The 17,832-nt window shown below is 45.5% G+C and overlaps 1 protein-coding gene and 1 long non-coding RNA gene across 9 annotated transcripts in view; one reads left to right on the top strand and one right to left on the bottom strand.

The window, feature by feature from the left end:
* LOC308579363 overlaps positions 1 to 17,832 on the top strand; it is a 173,373-nt gene that overhangs the window by 96,825 nt on the left and 58,716 nt on the right. The window lies entirely within an intron of this gene.
* Positions 2,226 to 17,832, bottom strand: part of LOC308579355 (uncharacterized protein) — a 92,144-nt gene continuing 76,537 nt past the window's right edge. For 6 of the 8 annotated variants that reach the window (XR_014004421.1, XM_081180345.1, XM_081180348.1 and 3 more), the window contains one exon: positions 2,226 to 2,578. Coding sequence is in view for 6 of the 8 variants with exons in the window: in XM_081180348.1 (XP_081036474.1) it covers positions 2,415 to 2,578 (164 nt within the window). In the remaining 2 variants the exon portion in view is untranslated. Of the gene's footprint in view, positions 2,579 to 10,269; positions 11,809 to 17,832 lie in introns of those variants that run through there. The other 2 variants (XR_014004422.1, XM_081180344.1) reach the window with 1 other exon arrangement.

Here is a 17,832-nt window from a genome sequence, read left to right as displayed (position 1 = left end):
ATTTCTGGTTCAAGTTCTGGAAGCCCTCAGTTAAGCAGACTTCAATTTGTATCTGTACAATATTAAGTATAAGTTTAGCCCAAGAGATTTTGTGCACTTAGATCTGCCTTCAATATTTAAAGGGATTGTACTGTCAATCCAGTGTGTGTGTGTGTGTGTGTGTGTGTGTGTGTGTGTGAACTTGGTTGCATAATAAAATGTTTCTATCGGATCATTGTGGCTATACCCTCCTTTTACGAGGCTGAGAATAAATTTTTGCTATGCAGATAATCTGATAGGAGGCACTATATCAACCCCAGGATCTGAGTTTACTCTTTTATACATTCTCCCCATATAATACACTTATTTTATTCAATATGATTAGTCAGTGTTTTTATATAATAGTAAAAAAATACAATGTATGAGTGGCATTAAGCGGGTGCAGGATGCAGAAGGTGGACCATTACGGGCAATGATTGAGTTGAAACCACCAAATCCCATGTATAATTCTGTTTAATATGGATTCCTCCTAGGAACCTAGGAAGCTTCCTTATACTGAGTCAGACCATTAGTCCATCCAGTTCAGTGTACTTTGTGCAACTGGTGCTGACTACACTAACCAGAAATGGCCAATGGCTCTCCAGGCTTTCAGACAGAGATCTTTCCCAGGCCTACCTGGAGATGCTGGAAACTGAACCTGGGACTTCCTGTGTGTCAGGCAGATACTCCGAGCCTTGACTCAGTGAGATAAACAACAAGGGGTGCCCTCCCATTCCTCCTGCAGAAGCCAACTTTTGTTGTTTAGTCATTTAGTTGTGTCCGACTCTTCGTGACCCAGTGGACCAGAGCACCCCTTCATAGATCACTGCCTTGCCGTGGCGAAGGGGCTTGAATAACTCCGAGAAGCTATGAGCTATGCCGTGCAGGGCCACCCAAGATGGACAGGTCATAGTGGAGAGCTTTGACCAAACGTGATCCACCTGGAGCAGGAACCGGCAAGCCACTCCAGTATCCCTGCCAAGAAAACTCCATGGACAAAGAAGCCAACTAGACCAGCCATTGAATCTCACTGGTGACAGGATGTCTTCCAGAGCACATGAGGACACCAGGCTAGATGTGGTATGGGGTAGCCCATGTACCACACACATTTTTGTCTTCGAAGAGAGAGGAATGCTGCCCTCCAGCATCTGCCACCTGAAGCACTGGCCTCACCCTGCCATATGTTAGGGCCAGGCCTGCTCAGGATCCTGTTCCTCCCTGGAACCTATTGCTAGCCTTACACACACACACCAGGAGGTGCCTCCACCCACATTTTGAGAACTGCACAGACATAGCAACGAAGCTGCATGAGCCTGAGAAGTGCAGGCCTAGCTATAAGCTGTGCTTTCAAGCATCTGGAGCTCATGGACTTCCCGCTCCCCCCCGCCCATGGGTACCACATTCTTGACCTGCTTTGTCCCCGGGGATTTGGGATGTTTACACATCTCACGGTCAAACATTGCAACCAGAAGCGCCTCGAGTCAACCGGCATCCTGCTTTAGCCTTTTGTCATCTGGGTTCAAGAAGCTCCACCGTGCCCCACCCGGGATGTAAGCAGGATGCGGCGTCTGTTTCCTATTGGGAGAATCTCTCTCTCTCTCTTTAATGCCCTCCTTTGATATCTTCTTTAAAGTTTGTTCCCCTTTTTGTCAGTGGGTGGCTGTTATGAGGTGTTAACATGCATCGAGCAGAGGCGGCAGCAGCACAGATCCCACCAGCCTTTCCCCTTTTCCGGCTATTTATCTTAATTGTGTTGGCTCGTCCTTGAGTATCGTCCTGCTCTTTTTCTCTGTGGTTTTTATTTTCCGCCCAGCCACCCCGCCCCTTACCCCGCCCTACTCATCTCCCTGACCCACACCAACCCCCAGCTTCTTCTGTGTTTTCTTCTTGGAGTGGGAAGCTTTTAGGGATCCTTTGATGTATGAGTTAACAGCCACCCTCAGCTTGCTTTGCACCACCCTCTGCTTCTTACAGAAAGAGCAAAGGTGCGGAATGAGATGGGCACAACTGCACAAAAGCCTGGTTTGTCAAGGCAGAGTCTAGGTAGAGTCACAGGGCAAAGGGTGGCAAGACAAGGCTCATAGCTTCCATCCTCTCTACCTCTCACATGCCAAGTTTGGAACAAATGGAGCAAGCCTGCCTTTTTAAGCCTCAGAAGGATCTCTGGCTAAGTGTCTGATTCCAGTTACTGAGCATGAGAATAATAATACATCCAGCAAATATATTGTGGTATGAACCACACTCAACTTGAGCAATACATTGCTTGAGAAAGGGGTGGAAAATAGACCTGGGCTGGATCTAGACACATAAAAAAAGCAATTCAGTTAAACGCGTTGTAAACTTCATACAGGGAAATCCCGTTGACGAAAAACGGGATTCAACAGCGCCATCTGGTGTCACAGTATAAAGAGCTTTATCTTCATGAATGTAGTTGAGTCCCTGGTGCACACAGGAGACAAAATGAAGATGTAGACCAAGGATGCAGGGATGCTTTTGAGATCAAGGACCACATTCCATTCTGGGCAGCCTTCTGGGACCCACATGGCAGTCCTGGGCAGTCCTGGATGCAAAAGTGGGCACAGCAATGAATGTAAATTTCATCTTTGTGCAGTTGTCTGGTTCCTACATATGCTCACACACCCCTTTGTCCTCCAAGCGAGAGGCATGGTCAGAGTTCAAGGACACATTCCAGACAGGCAAAAACACTAAAGGAAGCTGCAAAGGAGGGCTAGTGAGGGCTGAGATGTAGGGCAGGTCCTGAGGGTCAAATTGAGATGGTTGGAGGCCTGTATTTGACACTCGGGCCTGAAGTTCCCCACTACTGTTGTAGAGTGAGGAGAGAGAATCCTGAATCGTAACAATTCAGGCAGGGAGGGGGGGCTATTTTGGAATGAATCCCCAATGAGATAACACACTTGTACACCTGAAAGTAAATGGCTCATGAACAAGAAAGATATGCTAAAGCAGGTGTGGGGGGCCCAGGGCAGGCATAAGAGGAAGGTGCTCCCAGACAGCTTTGGCTCTGGTGCCCAATTATGCCTCCTGCCTGTGGACCAGTGGCGGAGCTTCATGCTCTGGCACCGGGGGGCGGAGAGCAGGCGGGGGCAGGGCTGGCGTGCATCCTGAGGGCATGGTGCACCATCTGAGTGGCCATGGCACCCAGCACAGGCAGGGGAAGCTGTCGCGATGGCACCCCACCGGGATCACGCTGCTGGAGGCAGTGCGCTCCCACCTCACTCCTCTTCCTCCACCAGTGCTGTGGACTAGGCTCATTTAAAATGAAAACAGCATAGAATCACTGAGTTGTTTAATCTCACAATGGATATGCTTGTATTCAGTACAAAATTGCTGCTGCAACTCAAATAGGTTCAGTAGGGATGTAAGAAGGCAACCATTTCTATCCTGACTTGTATTAATCAGAATTTGCTCTGCTTCCGTTCTGCTGCAGTTCAGTTTCTGCCAATTGCTACATTATTGGTCTCGTTAGGTGCCTTATGTAAGTTACATAACTATTTACATAACACAGTCATTCCAACGCAAAGGAAATGTCAAATCAATGTACAAAAGAAGCCATTGATTATGTTTTGTTTGTGGACTTAAAAAACAACCCAGCAACAATGTGAACGAATACCAGCCATATTTGCTTGAATGATTTCTATTGCTGATGTCAGACAAACATGCAAACTGCAACAATTTCCACTTCCTTTTAGGCTTTTCACTAAGGTTCAGTAATGTTTATTATTTGGAGGGATAGAAAGAATGCTAGAATGCACCTGTGTGGCTTCAATTAACAAGAACAGAAAATAATGTAAGAGATCCCCAAATTCTGCACAAAGCAAAATAGGAGCATGATACACTAGGGACTTGTGCGAGGAATAGCTAATGGTCATGAAATTAATGTATCACATCATGGCTATTTAAGAACATAAGAGCATAAGAACCTCGCTGGATCAGGCCAATGGCCAACGAATCCAATGGTTGTTCCCACGGGAGCCAACCAGATGCCTGTGGGAAACCAGCATGCAGGGCCTGAGCACAACAGCACTCTGTCCTCCTGTGTTTTCCAGCAACTGGTATTCAGAAGCGTTACTGCCTCTGACTGTGGAGGTGGAGCATAGCAATTGTGGCTAGTAGTGGTGACAGCCTTATTGTCCATGAATGTGTCCAACCTACTTTCAAAGCCATCCAAGCTGGTGGCCATCACTGCCTCCTGTAGGACCAAGTTCCATAGTTTAACGATGTGCTTGCTATGTGAAAAAGTACTTTCTTTTATCTGCCCCAAATCTTCGAACATTCAGCTTCAGAATTTGTGTTTATGTACTACATTTAAAGGGACGCGGGTGGCGCTGTGGGTTAAACCACTGAGCCTAGGGCTTGCCAATCAGAAGGTCGGCGGTTCAAATCCGCACGACAGGGTGAGCTCCCGTTGCTTGGTCCCAGCTTCTGCCCACCCATCATCCTCCAACATGGCCAATGATCAGGGTGTGGTGGTCCAAAGTCATGGGGGCATCGAAGACACATTACTATTTCTGTCTTCAGCATCCTAGAGCCACTCAACCAGCATACAAGGGGAGCTTTTTTTGCCACTGTACACTCAAAAGCCAAGATTTTAGGAACAAAAAAACACACAAGGTGTTTCCATTTCAGGGGAATGGTGTGCAAGTTTTGTTAATGGAAAACACGATTCAAGTCACTTCGAAGGAAGATATTGGAGCACTCCAAAACTTTCCCTCATGTACATACAAATAAAACTGTAGATCTAGCTGAAAGGCCAGATCTGGACTGATTGTTACAATGTATCTGTTTGTTTGTTTGTTTGTTTGTTTGTTTGTTTGTTTATAATTATATTATTTTAGTGTCTTAAAAGGGGCGTGGCTGTGAGGGGCATGGCTGTGGCTATCATGAAGGGACCCTGTACTTCTGAATTTGCCACTACACTACTGGCAGCCCCTAACATCTGCATTGACTACCCCAGATGTCACTGCTACACCACACTGTCAGCAATGTGTCTAGTGAAGGCACCACATGGCATCCTCATTCAAACCCAGGGAAAACCTTCACAGTCTTCTAAATGGATTCCAGTTTTTCAGCTTCCTGCCCCAGTCATCCTTCCAGGTGTGTTTACCTTTCTGATTCTTATTTTGCAGCGACCCCACAATGCTCTTAATCCTTCACATTTCTTTCCTACTTTCTTTATATAAAGAGAATCTAACAGAAGTGAAATCGTGGCATCAGCCTGGCCGTAATCATACAGATGCTGAGGGACAGGAGAAATGTCCATTGCTGGACAGTAAATGTGTACCAAGGCTTACAGAGCAGTATGGGACTCATTCCAGCTCCAAAGTGCCTCTATTTCAAGCCGTCGCCCCTGGATACCAGTCATTTCAGAAGCTGATGGAAAATTGCATCTGTCCCATTTCTTGGTATATATAAAAAGCCACCACAATTCTCATCATGACCACTACCCCCAGGCTCACCCTCATTGCAAGTGACATTCTGTGAACCCTTCTGAAGTTAATAGGGAGGGAGAGAATAATTCAAAGAACTGCTTTACATGGAGTAGTCAAATTGTTCCTTCCTTCCTTCCTTCCTTCCTTCCTTCCTTCCTTCCTTCCTTCCTTCCTTCCTTTCTTGTAAAATCAAATGAAGCTATTTTGTCAGTGGGTGTTCATCCTCTCCAGTAGGGATCAGAGAGATGCCTGATTCAGTTCTCATTTGAAAAGAATATATTACCGAATTTGTACATTCCAAAACAACATGAAGGCCACCCTTTGAAATTTGTACTTCTCCAAATTTTGCAACTGCTTCGCCAGCCAAGTTATGTATACAAAAAGGTATGCACACAGGGTAAGGTGTGCATATATTTGTGAAAACAGCACACAGAAATGCATTCTATTAGGACGAATTGCTTTGGGAAAATGTGTGCATGAGGCACAATTGCATACAAAAGAATGCATACTAGAAGAAATTCACATGAAAATGCTGTGGGGGGGGGTTCATGATTTTTTTTTTAAAAAAATCGCAGACATGGAAATGTGGGAGAACTGGTAAAATGAAAAAGGAGAGAAAACAAAAACTGACATATTCCCCCTCCCTCCTCTAGTACAGTGTTTCCCAACCACTGTTCCGCGGCACACTAGTGTGCCGCGAGATGTTGCCTGGTGTGCCGCGAGATGTTGCCTGGAGGGAGGCGGGTGAGTCGGGCGGCGAGAGGTGGGGTGGCGACGGCGAGGAGAGGCCGCCCAGCGCGGGGCTCTCGCCGTCTGCCTGCCTGGCTGCCTGCGAGCTCGGCAGGCAGCGCCTCCGTCCGCAGCACCCGCCTCGCGGCTCTCATTCCCTGCCCCTGCCAAAGCTCACCCAGCCAAGCCGCGCTCTCCTTCCTGCCTCGCTTTGCTGCCTCCTCCCCCCCCCCCCCAAAGCTTGGAGTTTCCCTGGCAAGGGGGAGGGGGAAAATTGAAACTTACACTTTTGTGCGTCCCTCCCGGCGTGATGCTGCGCGCTGACGTCACGGGGCTGTAATGGTGGTGTGCCTCGAGATTTTTTTCATCAAACAAGTGTGCCTTTGCCCAAAAAAGGTTGGGAAACACTGCTCTAGTAGTACGCATGCATGTTGGTGCACACTCACAGATGCAAAGGCCCTATGAAACAAAAACCCCAGAGCCCCTTTAGTATCATGGCTCCAGCTGCAGAGTCCATGGGATTCTGGCCAAATCTATAGTGCCAGAGAGACCGCTAGCATGGGCAGACCCTCTTTTGCTAAAGTGTTTGGAGCACATCATCCTAAGGAATACGCCAGCCATTGGCCGCAGTGAATTTTGCTTTTATTCTCACTGCCTCCCTGCAAAGTCATTCCACATAAAACAATGGCCGCACTCCAAACTGGCTGAAATTGACAGAACAGCTCTGCTCCTGCCAGTGACGCAGGCCAAGAAAGCGTCTGAAAAGAGTTTTCTCAAAGGTTTCCCTGCTGGGTCGGCTTAAGTGCTGCTTTCATATCCCTCTCACCTAAGTCCTTTTTTCTTCCATTAGTTGTAAGGGATACATCTCAACAACCAGACGGTGTAATGAGCCTACCTGAATGGGAACATTTCCTTGGAAGCACACCCAGCCCAAGGAAGACAAAGGGACCGTAGTTTAAATCTATTGACAAAGCACGTGCTTACAGTAGCTCCTAAAGCACACAGAAGACACACAAATGCCTCTGGTGAGTAAGTACCGTATTTTTCGCTCCATAAGACACACTTTTCTCCTCCTAAAAAGTAAGGGGAAATGTCTGTGCATCTTATGGAGCGAATGCGTGGTCCCTGGAGCCAAACTGCTCCCTGTTTCGTAGGGCCACAATGGTGCAAAAATGTGGTTACAAAGCACGGATCCACATGGATCCTTAGGATTTTTGCATTGGGCTACCCCAAACTCACTGTCAAATCACATATCATGTCTGTGGCCACAGCATGAACCACAAAAATCATACATCCACTGTTTCATTCAGAGTATTTTTTTTTCTTGTTTTCCTCCTCTAAAAACTAGGTGCGTCTTATGGTCGGGTGTGTCTTATGGAGCAAAAAATACGGTACACAGCATCCCCTCTCCAGGATTCTCCTCCGAGCTGGACAGTTGGAGCAACAGTACAACTACACCTCCACCCAGACTTAAGTGCCCTTGCCTGAAGGGGCACATGCAAGCAACTTCTCCTGCACAGCGACTTCTACACAGAAGCTGCTGCTGCTGTGACTGCATTTTCAATCACTCCTGGTCCTTGGGCACAGCAGGGAAAGGGGTGGTAGGGCTTCTACTGGCCTGGCCCACTCTTCCTCCATTTCTGATGAGCCTGGCACCTCCTGCCCTGTCTTCAACTGCTGAGAATGACTCTTCAGCCCTGGCTCCTGCCACGCACGATTGGATCAGCCTCACAGGACTAGATCAGCCTCTGCCCCTCCCCTGCCTCTGCCACATACACCTTGGAGCCCTGCCAGTCCCTGGCATTGCCACACCACAATAAAACAGAATGCACTGAGCATTTTTGGCTGCAGATATTGTGGGGCTCATCCTTCAAAACCATTTCCTCCGCTGCTGTTTTCCAGCAGTTTAAAAATTAAATAAAAATCAACATTGTACACACCTCCTCTCCTGTCCATTGATTAAAACTCAAGGCAATGAAAAGGGAAAATCCTCCAGCATTTTAATTCTCTAGGCTTGGGGTGGCGCCTTGAAAGGACAACTTAGCCAGGAGTTCAAACTTTATTTGGTCTTGAATCAGAACAGAACTTGAACCATTATTAGAAAGTCCCTGCTGAACTTGATACAAGAATAGGGTTGTTGTTTTATGTTGTTTATGCAAATGTCCAGAGATGAGAAGGAACGTCCAGGATGAAAGACCACTCTGAAAGGCTAACAATCCAATCTACTGAAATTAAAGAGATTTCAGGAGTTTGATTGGCTTCATAATGCAGCAGCTGGACGGTTACCTAGAAGGAGACATTCTGAACACATCACCCCAGTGTTATTCCAGTAACTAGTTAGGCCCATGGGGCAGAGATTGCCAACCACTGTCACACAGGTTGCCAATTTGCTTCTTGGTGTGACTCAAACTGCGACTCTTAAGTTAGACTTAAAAGAAAGGGGTATCTGTAATTGGGAGACTGATAGGGTGCTGCTTTTGGAGAAGCCATGTGAACTCTCAGGAACGACTGCAAAGTGGGATGATGAGGAACATAGAGACTCCTTCGTGGGGATGGTTGAACCTATTGATTTCATTTCTCCATTTCTCACTTTTTTGCTCTTAAGTTCAGTTCAACACATTTCCAGATGGGCTTCCAATTTTTTATGTCCTTACAAAAATTCAGCAGCAAATTTCCCCTCATATATACATGTCTACATGCAATTCTGCCCAGTACACAAAGCAATTTTTGTAAAGCAAATTCCCCTCATAACAATGCATTTTTGTATGGTATTTTTGAAAATACAGTGGTACCTCGCATTAAGAACATAATTCGTTCTGCAGGTCCGTTCTTACCCTGAAACTGTTCTTAACCTGAGGTACCACTTTAGCTAATGGGGCCTCCTGCTGCTGTTGCACCGCCGCTGCACAATTTCTGTTCTCATCCTGAGGTAAAGTTCTTAACCCGAGGTACTATTTCTGGGTTAGCGGAGTCTGTAACCTGAAGCGCCTGTAACCTGAAGTGTCTGTAACCTGAGGCACCACTGTATATGCATTTTTATGCACACTTTACCCTAGTGTGTGCATTATTGTATGGCTCGGGATGCCAACAACTAACTTCTACTCAAAGCAGATCCAATGAAATGAATGGGCCTAAATTGATCATGCTCATCAATTTCAATGCGCCTACTCTGACTGGGACTAAAATTGAATGCAACCCATGACACAGCTGGATAACTGCACTGTGGAATTCATAGAGTTGCCAGTTTCAAAGGATGGGTGTGTTTTGGTCCATGTATTGTCTTGGAAAGTGAAGTTGGGTAAGTTCATTCCTGCACTGCACAAGGTTGGACTAGATTGCAGTTGGGGTCCCTTCCAACCCTACAATTTCATGATTTTATAGGCAAACAGAATTTATTTTCTCTACCACCCCTAGTCCTGGGGTAAACTGATGAAGTTAAGCAGGTCTTAGTGCTGTTGGTGCCTGGATGGGAAACTGCCTAAGACATGTAGGCCACCTTAGGTTCCCTAATGGAAGGAAAGTGGGGTGTTAATGCAATAAATTAAGTAAAGACAATGAGAACACTGCAGTTGCTCATGCAACTCAGTAGCACAGCATCTCGTTTGCCTGCAGAAGGTCCCAAATTCAACCCCTGGCGTCTCCAGATTACAATAGGATCCAGTTTAAGGGAAAGGGTACAGTCATACCTCATGTTGCGTTTCTCTCTTCTTACGGACTTTCAGCTTACGAACGTGGCAAACCTGGAAGTGTTTACTTCCGGGTTCACCGCCCATGCATGTGCAGAAGCGATCTGCGCACTTCACTCATGCGCATAAGAAGCGCTCAATCGTGCCATGCATATGCGCAGAAGAGGCGCTCTAGTTGCGGACCTTTCGGGGTGCAAACGGCACCCCGAAACAGATACAATCCACAACTAGAGGTACCACTGTATCTTGACTTGAAACTCTTGGAGAGCAGCTGCCAATCAGAATGGCCGACGCTGAGTGGATGCACAAGTAGAATTAAGCAGCTTTCTGCATTTCCCAGGGCAAATATATAACCGAATTTTCTACCCAGCAGGTTAAATTGGAGAGATACAACCTTGCAATAATAATGATGATGATGTTGATAATAAAATCAAAGGACTGATACATGTTTGAATGAACAAATAACCTCTGTTTTGGAACATTTCGCTATCAAGATCATTTGGGGGGGAGGGGTCTTTGCAGGTGGTTGAGCAAAGCTCTCGGGACCCAAAGGGGAAACTGTCAGCACCTCTGAAGCTCCGTCTTTTTCTCCCTTGTTTTCAAATTAAGTCCATTCTTCAAATGACAAAGAGAGATAAGCCCTCTGAACCACCTGCCTGCCTCCGCTGCAGTAGCAGGACCCAAGGCCTAATCATCTCCTAGTCCTAGGCCAGATATTTTATGCTCACGAAAGGCAAGATCCTAGATAAGGGCCGAGGAGAGGCCAGCTGGCTTTCCAGGAAGCGTTTTCTAAGGACAGTGCCCATTTCTTTCAGCCTTTGTATCTGCTTTCCGCATGTGACAGAGTCACAAAGAAAACAAATATCCAAAACGACCATCCCCAAATGCTGTGTTTATTTGTTTATGCCCTGCCTTTAAGAATAGAAACGCTTCCAAGGCAATTTACAAAGAAATAAAAGGAACAATATTTTAAGGTAAAAATGCAGCAGCAAAAATGTATATGGACCTAATGTAAGATCAGTCCAGAAACAGCTTTGCTGACAAATCCATGGAGGAAACACTTAACAATGACTAACTAATCATAATTCCTGTGTTTTCTCCAGTGTGCCCTTCTGAAAACCAGTTGTCGGGAATACCAAGTGGGGAGAGCGCTGTTGCGCTCAGGTCCTTCTTGTGAGCTGAACTGGATAACATAACCCAGCAAAGCTCTTCTCAGGTTCTTATTATCAAAGCATGCTTAATTCCATACCTAAATGCCATGTGGCTTGATGTTAAGCTGGTAGGGGAGGGAATTCCACAGCTGTGGAGCCACTGCTAATAAGACCCTATCCCCAGTACTGATGAACCTAAATTCTGCTAATGACAGAGCAGAGAAAAGGGACTCTGAAGGCCTGAGTAGGTCCTAATGAGCCTGGACTATCCTCTGAATTATCTGATCTTAGACCATTCAGAGCAGAGGTAGCCAATGTGCTGCACTCTAGTTATTTTTGGACTTCAAAGCCCATCATCCTCAACTATTGGCCTGTTGAGCTGGGCATTGGAGTCCAAAATTTGTAGGTCACCACATGGGTTATTTCTTTTCTTTTATTTCAATTTTTTTAAATTGATTTTCCAAAATTTTAAACAAACAAACAAACAAACAAACATAAATCATAACTGAACTTAATCCAATCTTAGTAACATTTTTAGGTAACTTCCTCAAATCCCCCTAGCTGAATTTCAGTGTATATCATTGTAACAGTTTTCCAAAACACCACATGGGTTATTTCTGATTTAGAACTCTAAAGGTTCACCAGAAGTTTAAACCGAGCCCAGAAACAAACTGACTTGCTAGCTTTCTGTGGTAGCTGCACTTTGAACCAATTGACGTTTCCGGCTGTCTTCTCCCGATGCAAGAGTGAAGAGTGCCTCTCATAACAAACATCCTGAAAGGCAATAAAAACGAGGCATAAAACAGCACAGAATTTTTAAAACTGAAAAAACACAGATTACCAGGGAGCCACCAATTAAAAGACTAAGACAGGATTTATTTATTTTTTGATTTTTTAAAAAAGCCGGGGGGGGGGGGATAAAGCACTACATCTTTGGGGAAGTCATTCTATAATTAGTCTGCTAGCCCAATAGGTTCTTTCCATGGTAGTCACCTATTGCAGCTATCTTTGGGGAGGCACCTAGAGAAGGTTTTCTGGGTTTAGTAGGTATGGGAAGAAGCAAACCTTAAGGTAGCCTTGTTCCAAACCACAAGGAGGCTTAAAGGTAGAAAAGCAGTATTATGAACTGCTCCTAGAAACAGACCAGAAGTAGGTGGTGGCAATGAAGCACTGGCATAATGAGTTGTATCCAGTGTTAGTCATACTCAGAGTAGACCCATTGAAATTGATGGGCATGACTAACTTGGCACCATTAATTTTAATGGCTCTACTCCAGCTAAATTCTACTAGTAGAAATTAGTTGGAGACAACCCAATATGTTCAAATTGTCCAGTCCCAGTGAATAATCTTGCAACTATATTCCAGATTAATTAAAGGTTATGGACCGTTTTCAAAGACAAATGGTGGATGATTCAGTTCAAGTTAAGGATGAACCTACCAAAGCTTGAGGGTGGAGCAGCCACGTTACCTTCAGAAAAGTGTACGGTTCAATTTCCAACTACAAGGATCAAGTCAGCTAGCAGATGACAAGAAAGACTTGGGAAGCCAGTTTATGCTGAGTCAGATCCATTGGTCCATCTAGCACAATATTGTCTACATCAGGGGTTGGCAAGGTTTACCTCACCTGGGCCGGTTCACTCCAGCGAGGATACCTCCATGGGCCGGATTGCCCGTGATTTCCAGCGTCTGCGCAGATGCGATTTTTGGCACCGCGAAAGCGAGACCCTGCGCCACGCTGCGTCGGTTTAGTGCAGCGTGTGGGGACTCGCTGAGTGGGTGGCTCAGTTCAGGGGTGGCTCGTGGGTCAGTTAAACTACCCCCATGGGCCGCTTGTGGCCCATGGACCTTAGGTTGCCGACCCCTGATCTACATTGTATGGCAGGGACTCTCCAGGATTTCCGTCACATGGTCTTTTGCAGCCCAACCTGGAGGTGTCAGGGATAGAATCTGGGATTCCTGTATGCAAGCCAACTGCTCTACCACTGAGCTACGCCCTGCATAGCAACACAGGAAGTTGTCTTACATCCAGTCCAATATTTCTGGATGGGAAAACGAGACAAACATACACCGCCCAAACTCCTCACTCTTTCTCCCAACCCTCGCATCTGAATTTGCATTCTTTCTCGCCTTCCCCCCGCCTGAATTCCTCACTCTTCCTATCATCCATCCTGCCTGAAGTTGTGCTCTTTCTCGCCCCCACCTGTCCAATCTTCATGTAGCAGCCACCCCTTCCCTGCCGCTTTACCTTCACTGGCTGTCTTGCCACCGCTGTGGCTGCTGTGGCTAGGCCTCAGCTGTAGGCCTTCTTTTAGCCTTCTTGTGGCCTATTCTGCCTTGCCACGGCCAGCGGAAGTGGTGCACCCGCTTCCAGAAGTGTGCTATGCTCGCTTCCGGGTGTACTGTGGTGGTAGCAGAGGCCATGGTGACAGCGGAAGAGGTCATGTCAGAGATTGCTCCAGCCACCCCAGAAGAGGTGGCAGAGGCGAGGAGGGAGAAGTGGGACCCGCTGGAATTCAAGCAGAAGCAGGAGCGGCTTCTGTGAATCCGTTACTGTTGAGTTGTGGGTGAACATATCAGACAACACAGCGATTCTTCAAACAGCTCTTGTTTATTCACAGGCCAGAACAGAACTGAACTGAAGGGTTCAGCCAGCCTGCTTAAATAGAGCTCCACTACAACGCAACAGTAACCACTTTCTGTAACTATCCAATCACTGAATGTCACTTTCAATCCCTTATTTGCATAAGAGGACCTGAGTGAAAACTATCTACAGTATCCCCCTGCTGGCCCAGGGTGAGAACTTCAGTACATAACAGTTACATCCCACTCAGTTCAGATGAACTGGGTACTAGGACCATAGTGTACACTGACCCGCAGCAGCTCTCCAGGATTTTAGACAAGGGACCTTCTCATCCAGTCTAGAGATGCTGGGAACTGAACCTGGGACCTTCTGCATGCAAGGAAGATGCTCCCCCACTATGCTATGGCCCTTCTCCATGGCATGTCTCTCCATGAGAAGCCACTGGCAGCTGGAGTACCCAATGCTGGGTTAGATGCATCTGGTATAAGGCATATTTCCAAGTTCCTGATGCCTTCTAAAGTAAAGAGCTGAGGGGTACACCAAAGAATTTCTGTGCTAAGCATTCATTCAACTTACGTAACAGTAATTTATTTCAGAGAGAGAGACGCCACCTATTTCTAAAACAACAACAAATGGAATATGACCTTAATCTGGTGTGACATTAATAGTTTGCAGGTTGCACTCAGCAAGTAGGCTCTAAATATCTCACTGGCTCAGTGCAAAATATCTGAATGACTCCTGGGCACACCAGCAGTGGTGTGTGCGCTCCCAGCACCGGCAAATTGCACAGAATGCGTCGAGAAGGAACACAGCCTGCTTTCAGATAGGCCACCCAGAAAAAGCCGTTCTGCTCTGGCCAATGAGCTGCTCCCTTCTCAGCTGAAAATTCCCCTCCTGAAAAATGAGGTGTGGCCCAGTTTTTGCAGGGGGAAATCACATGATACGGGCATGAACCCCTTCGCTAGCTAAAAACAGAGACTCAGCGCAGCTGTTTGCCATTTTGTCTCTCATGTACATGCCGCCCTGCCCTCCATCTGAGCATTTCCCTATGTTCCCTTTAATATTCCTCTCTTGCTTCCAAACACCTCCCTGTGCCAACATCCTTCAAAACCCTTTTATGGAGTCACAATTTCGTATAAATAGCCTTTGCAGCTAGCCAGGTGCTCTACAGCCATCTGAAACCTTGAAGCTGGTGAGCCTTGGACTAAAATATAATAATAATAATAATAATAATAATAATAATAATAATAATAATAATAATAATAATAGCAATAATAATAATAATAAAAATAACTTCACAAAAAAGAATAAGAATAAGCTAGTGTAGTAGAGAAAGTCAAAGCCTCCTAGAGCCGACTGCATGTCTCTGTCACCTAAGCACGCCTTTGCAATCTGCAGAAACGTTTTGTCCCAAGCCCCGGAAAAGCCCCAGCATGTTTTCTATTGGCTGTCGCAAGACAATCAACCCCATTAATTTATCAGAAAGGGACCTGCTTTTTCACTTGTAAAGCCAACAGCCACTCAGCAAGCAACAAAGGCCACCTTCAAAAAAAAGTCGCAAGCGACAACAGATGGGCCTTTGATTAGAAAGCTGTTTGAAATATTTCTAAATATCTTGAATTGCCTGCCGAAGGTCAAGGGAGCTCTCTGCCACTTCACTCAGACCCTCCTTTCAACCTGGGCACTGCCCTTTTGCAGCAAGTTCTCAACCCAACATCTAGAAGGAGCTGCCAAACGAATCAGACCTGGACATCAGGGAAATGTGAAGGTGAAATCCTGCCTGCCTTTTGGAGCCAACTGCCTACCTGTCTTTTCAGGTGAATGCCAATATTCCATATGGCTTGCCAGCTTGTCAGCTGCAAGGCAGGTGACCTTCCAGCCTGTGATGTGACAAGTTAATTAAAAAGACCAACCCTATGAAAAATGAAAGGGACCATAGGAGCACAAGCCTACAAACTAGATTGGGCTGGAAGGATCTGCTCTGCACAGCGATGGGGCTTTTGAAGTCACTTAACTCACCTGTTAATTTGCTTTTACCTTCATTTAAGAGGGACTGAAGGTTGCTTCAATAGGATAAAGATGGCAAGCATCAGTGGAAGCTTTGTTTAACTAAAATAGTGTAAGATGAGCCCTGCTGGATCTAGCCAAATTGTTTTACTTGCTTTATTCATAAAAATGTCTCAAAGCAACTTACCGACACAACAGAAATACAGTGGTGCCTCGAGTTACAGACGCTTCAGGTTACAGACTCCGCTAACCCAGAAATAGTACCTTGGATTAAGAACTTTGCTTCAGGATGAGAACAGAAATTGTGTGGCAATGGCACAGCAGCAGCGGGAGGCCCCATTAGCTAAAGTGGTACCTCAGGTTAAGAACAGTTTCAGGTTAAGAATGGACCTCCAGAACGAATTTAAGTTCTTAACCCGATGTACCACTGTACTCTAATCAATTACATAAACACAAAAGCATAAAAACAACTCTTGGCACCTTAACAAACTGCAGCTCCCATAATTCTTTGGGGCATTCAATGTTGGGCTGGGAGGATGCGGTACTGCAGAGCAAATCTCTGTCTCAAATAAGGTAGAAGCACCCCATATGTAATCAGAGTTTATCATTTTTCTATAAGCCGCTTCCTTGGTGGATGGGATAGAAATTAAGTAAGCAAAGGAACCAACAAACATACCCAGCCAGACTACCATCATTGGGGATCTGCTGCAAACAAGCAAATGTTGTGCCCCAAAAAAGAAAAAGTCAATTTCCAAAGGAATCCATCATTGGCCCAGCCTCTGTGCCCATAAACACTGCTCTACAAAGTCTGAGCACACTAATTTTTACAGTCATTTAAGGCGAAAAAACATCCAAGTGGCAGTATTCCACAGCATGCTTTTGACTTAATTTGCAGGAAATGAAACAATATCACTCAAGGGAGCCACATCTCGACAGCACCCTGCGCAAGGTAACCAAATTCTCTTGAATTGTATTCTTGTATTGTCACTGATGATCCCATAGGGTAATAGGAAAATCAAACACAGCCAGTCGCCAGAGTGACACAGTGGAGATTAATGTCAACTTTTATCTGTCAGTTTGACGAGCTCTCCCGCACTGGCATGAAATTTTAAAGGTGCGGTGTCAAAACAAAATGAAAAAGCCGTAATGTTCTCAATCTACTGTTCTCAGAGGGATAGGAGCAAAGGAGAGGAATAGAGAGAAATCAATTTAACGATCAAGAGCACGGATACTTGACTTTCTCTATTGCCTTGCTAGCTTGCTTGCTCCCCCCCCCCACTCCCAGCCTGGAAATGGTTGTGGGTTTTATTTCTTGAAGCTAAATCACGAAACGATGCAAGGAAGGAAGGAAGGACAAATAATGTGGAAAAAGAAGTACACTCCGGATTTCAAATGCAACAGTTCGGTTGTATTTTCCTTCATGTCTTCTTAAGGACAGGGGCACACAACTACTGCCAAAATGCAGCCCTATGTCATTCTCCTCCACTCTCTCCCACCACCCCTGTGACAAAACCAAATGCACTCCATTAAACTGGCCACTGCTTCTAAAGATGGAGAAGGATGGAGTGCAATCATATCTCATCACCCTTTGTTGGTGTTTTCACATTCCGAGGAGAGGAGAAGAGAGGAGCTCACGACTGACATGCTTCACTCAGAGAAGGGCAAATCTGTCAATTTTGTTTTTCCTCAGTTTTTTATTGTTCCAATCTGAAGTTTCTCGTTGTTTCCAATTTTCCACATCAGATTGCAATGTTTTGTAAAACTCCTCATGAAAATTATAACCAGCATTTTAGTGCAAATTTCTCTTAATATGCACATTCTGAATGCAGTTTTTGACTTGCATGCACATTTTTGCACATTTTGCATTTTTTGCAATTATTCTTCCAGTTTCGTATGTAATTTTGCATTTTTGCATGTTATCTATGCATTCATATGCACACTTTCCCCTAGTATATGTATTTTTGTCCACATTACTTGGCAAGAGAACTGCATTGCAAAATTCAGAGAAGCGTGGATTTCAATGATTTGCATAATTTTTCAGGAAGCATGAATCAGTTATATTCACCTTGAAATGCAAAGTGAATTTCTTCCCCCAGCTCTAATCACTCATATAGTTTAATACAGCCCTTCCGCTTTGAATGAATGAATTTTTATTTGCGTCAGACATCGGCTTCCTTCCGCTTCCTATAGCAGTACACGTCACCATCTAC

This window comes from Podarcis bocagei (assembly GCF_964188305.1).
Source record: "Podarcis bocagei genome assembly, chromosome: Z".
NCBI lineage: Eukaryota > Metazoa > Chordata > Lepidosauria > Squamata > Lacertidae > Podarcis > Podarcis bocagei.
This window is presented reverse-complemented; position numbering and strand designations above follow the sequence as displayed.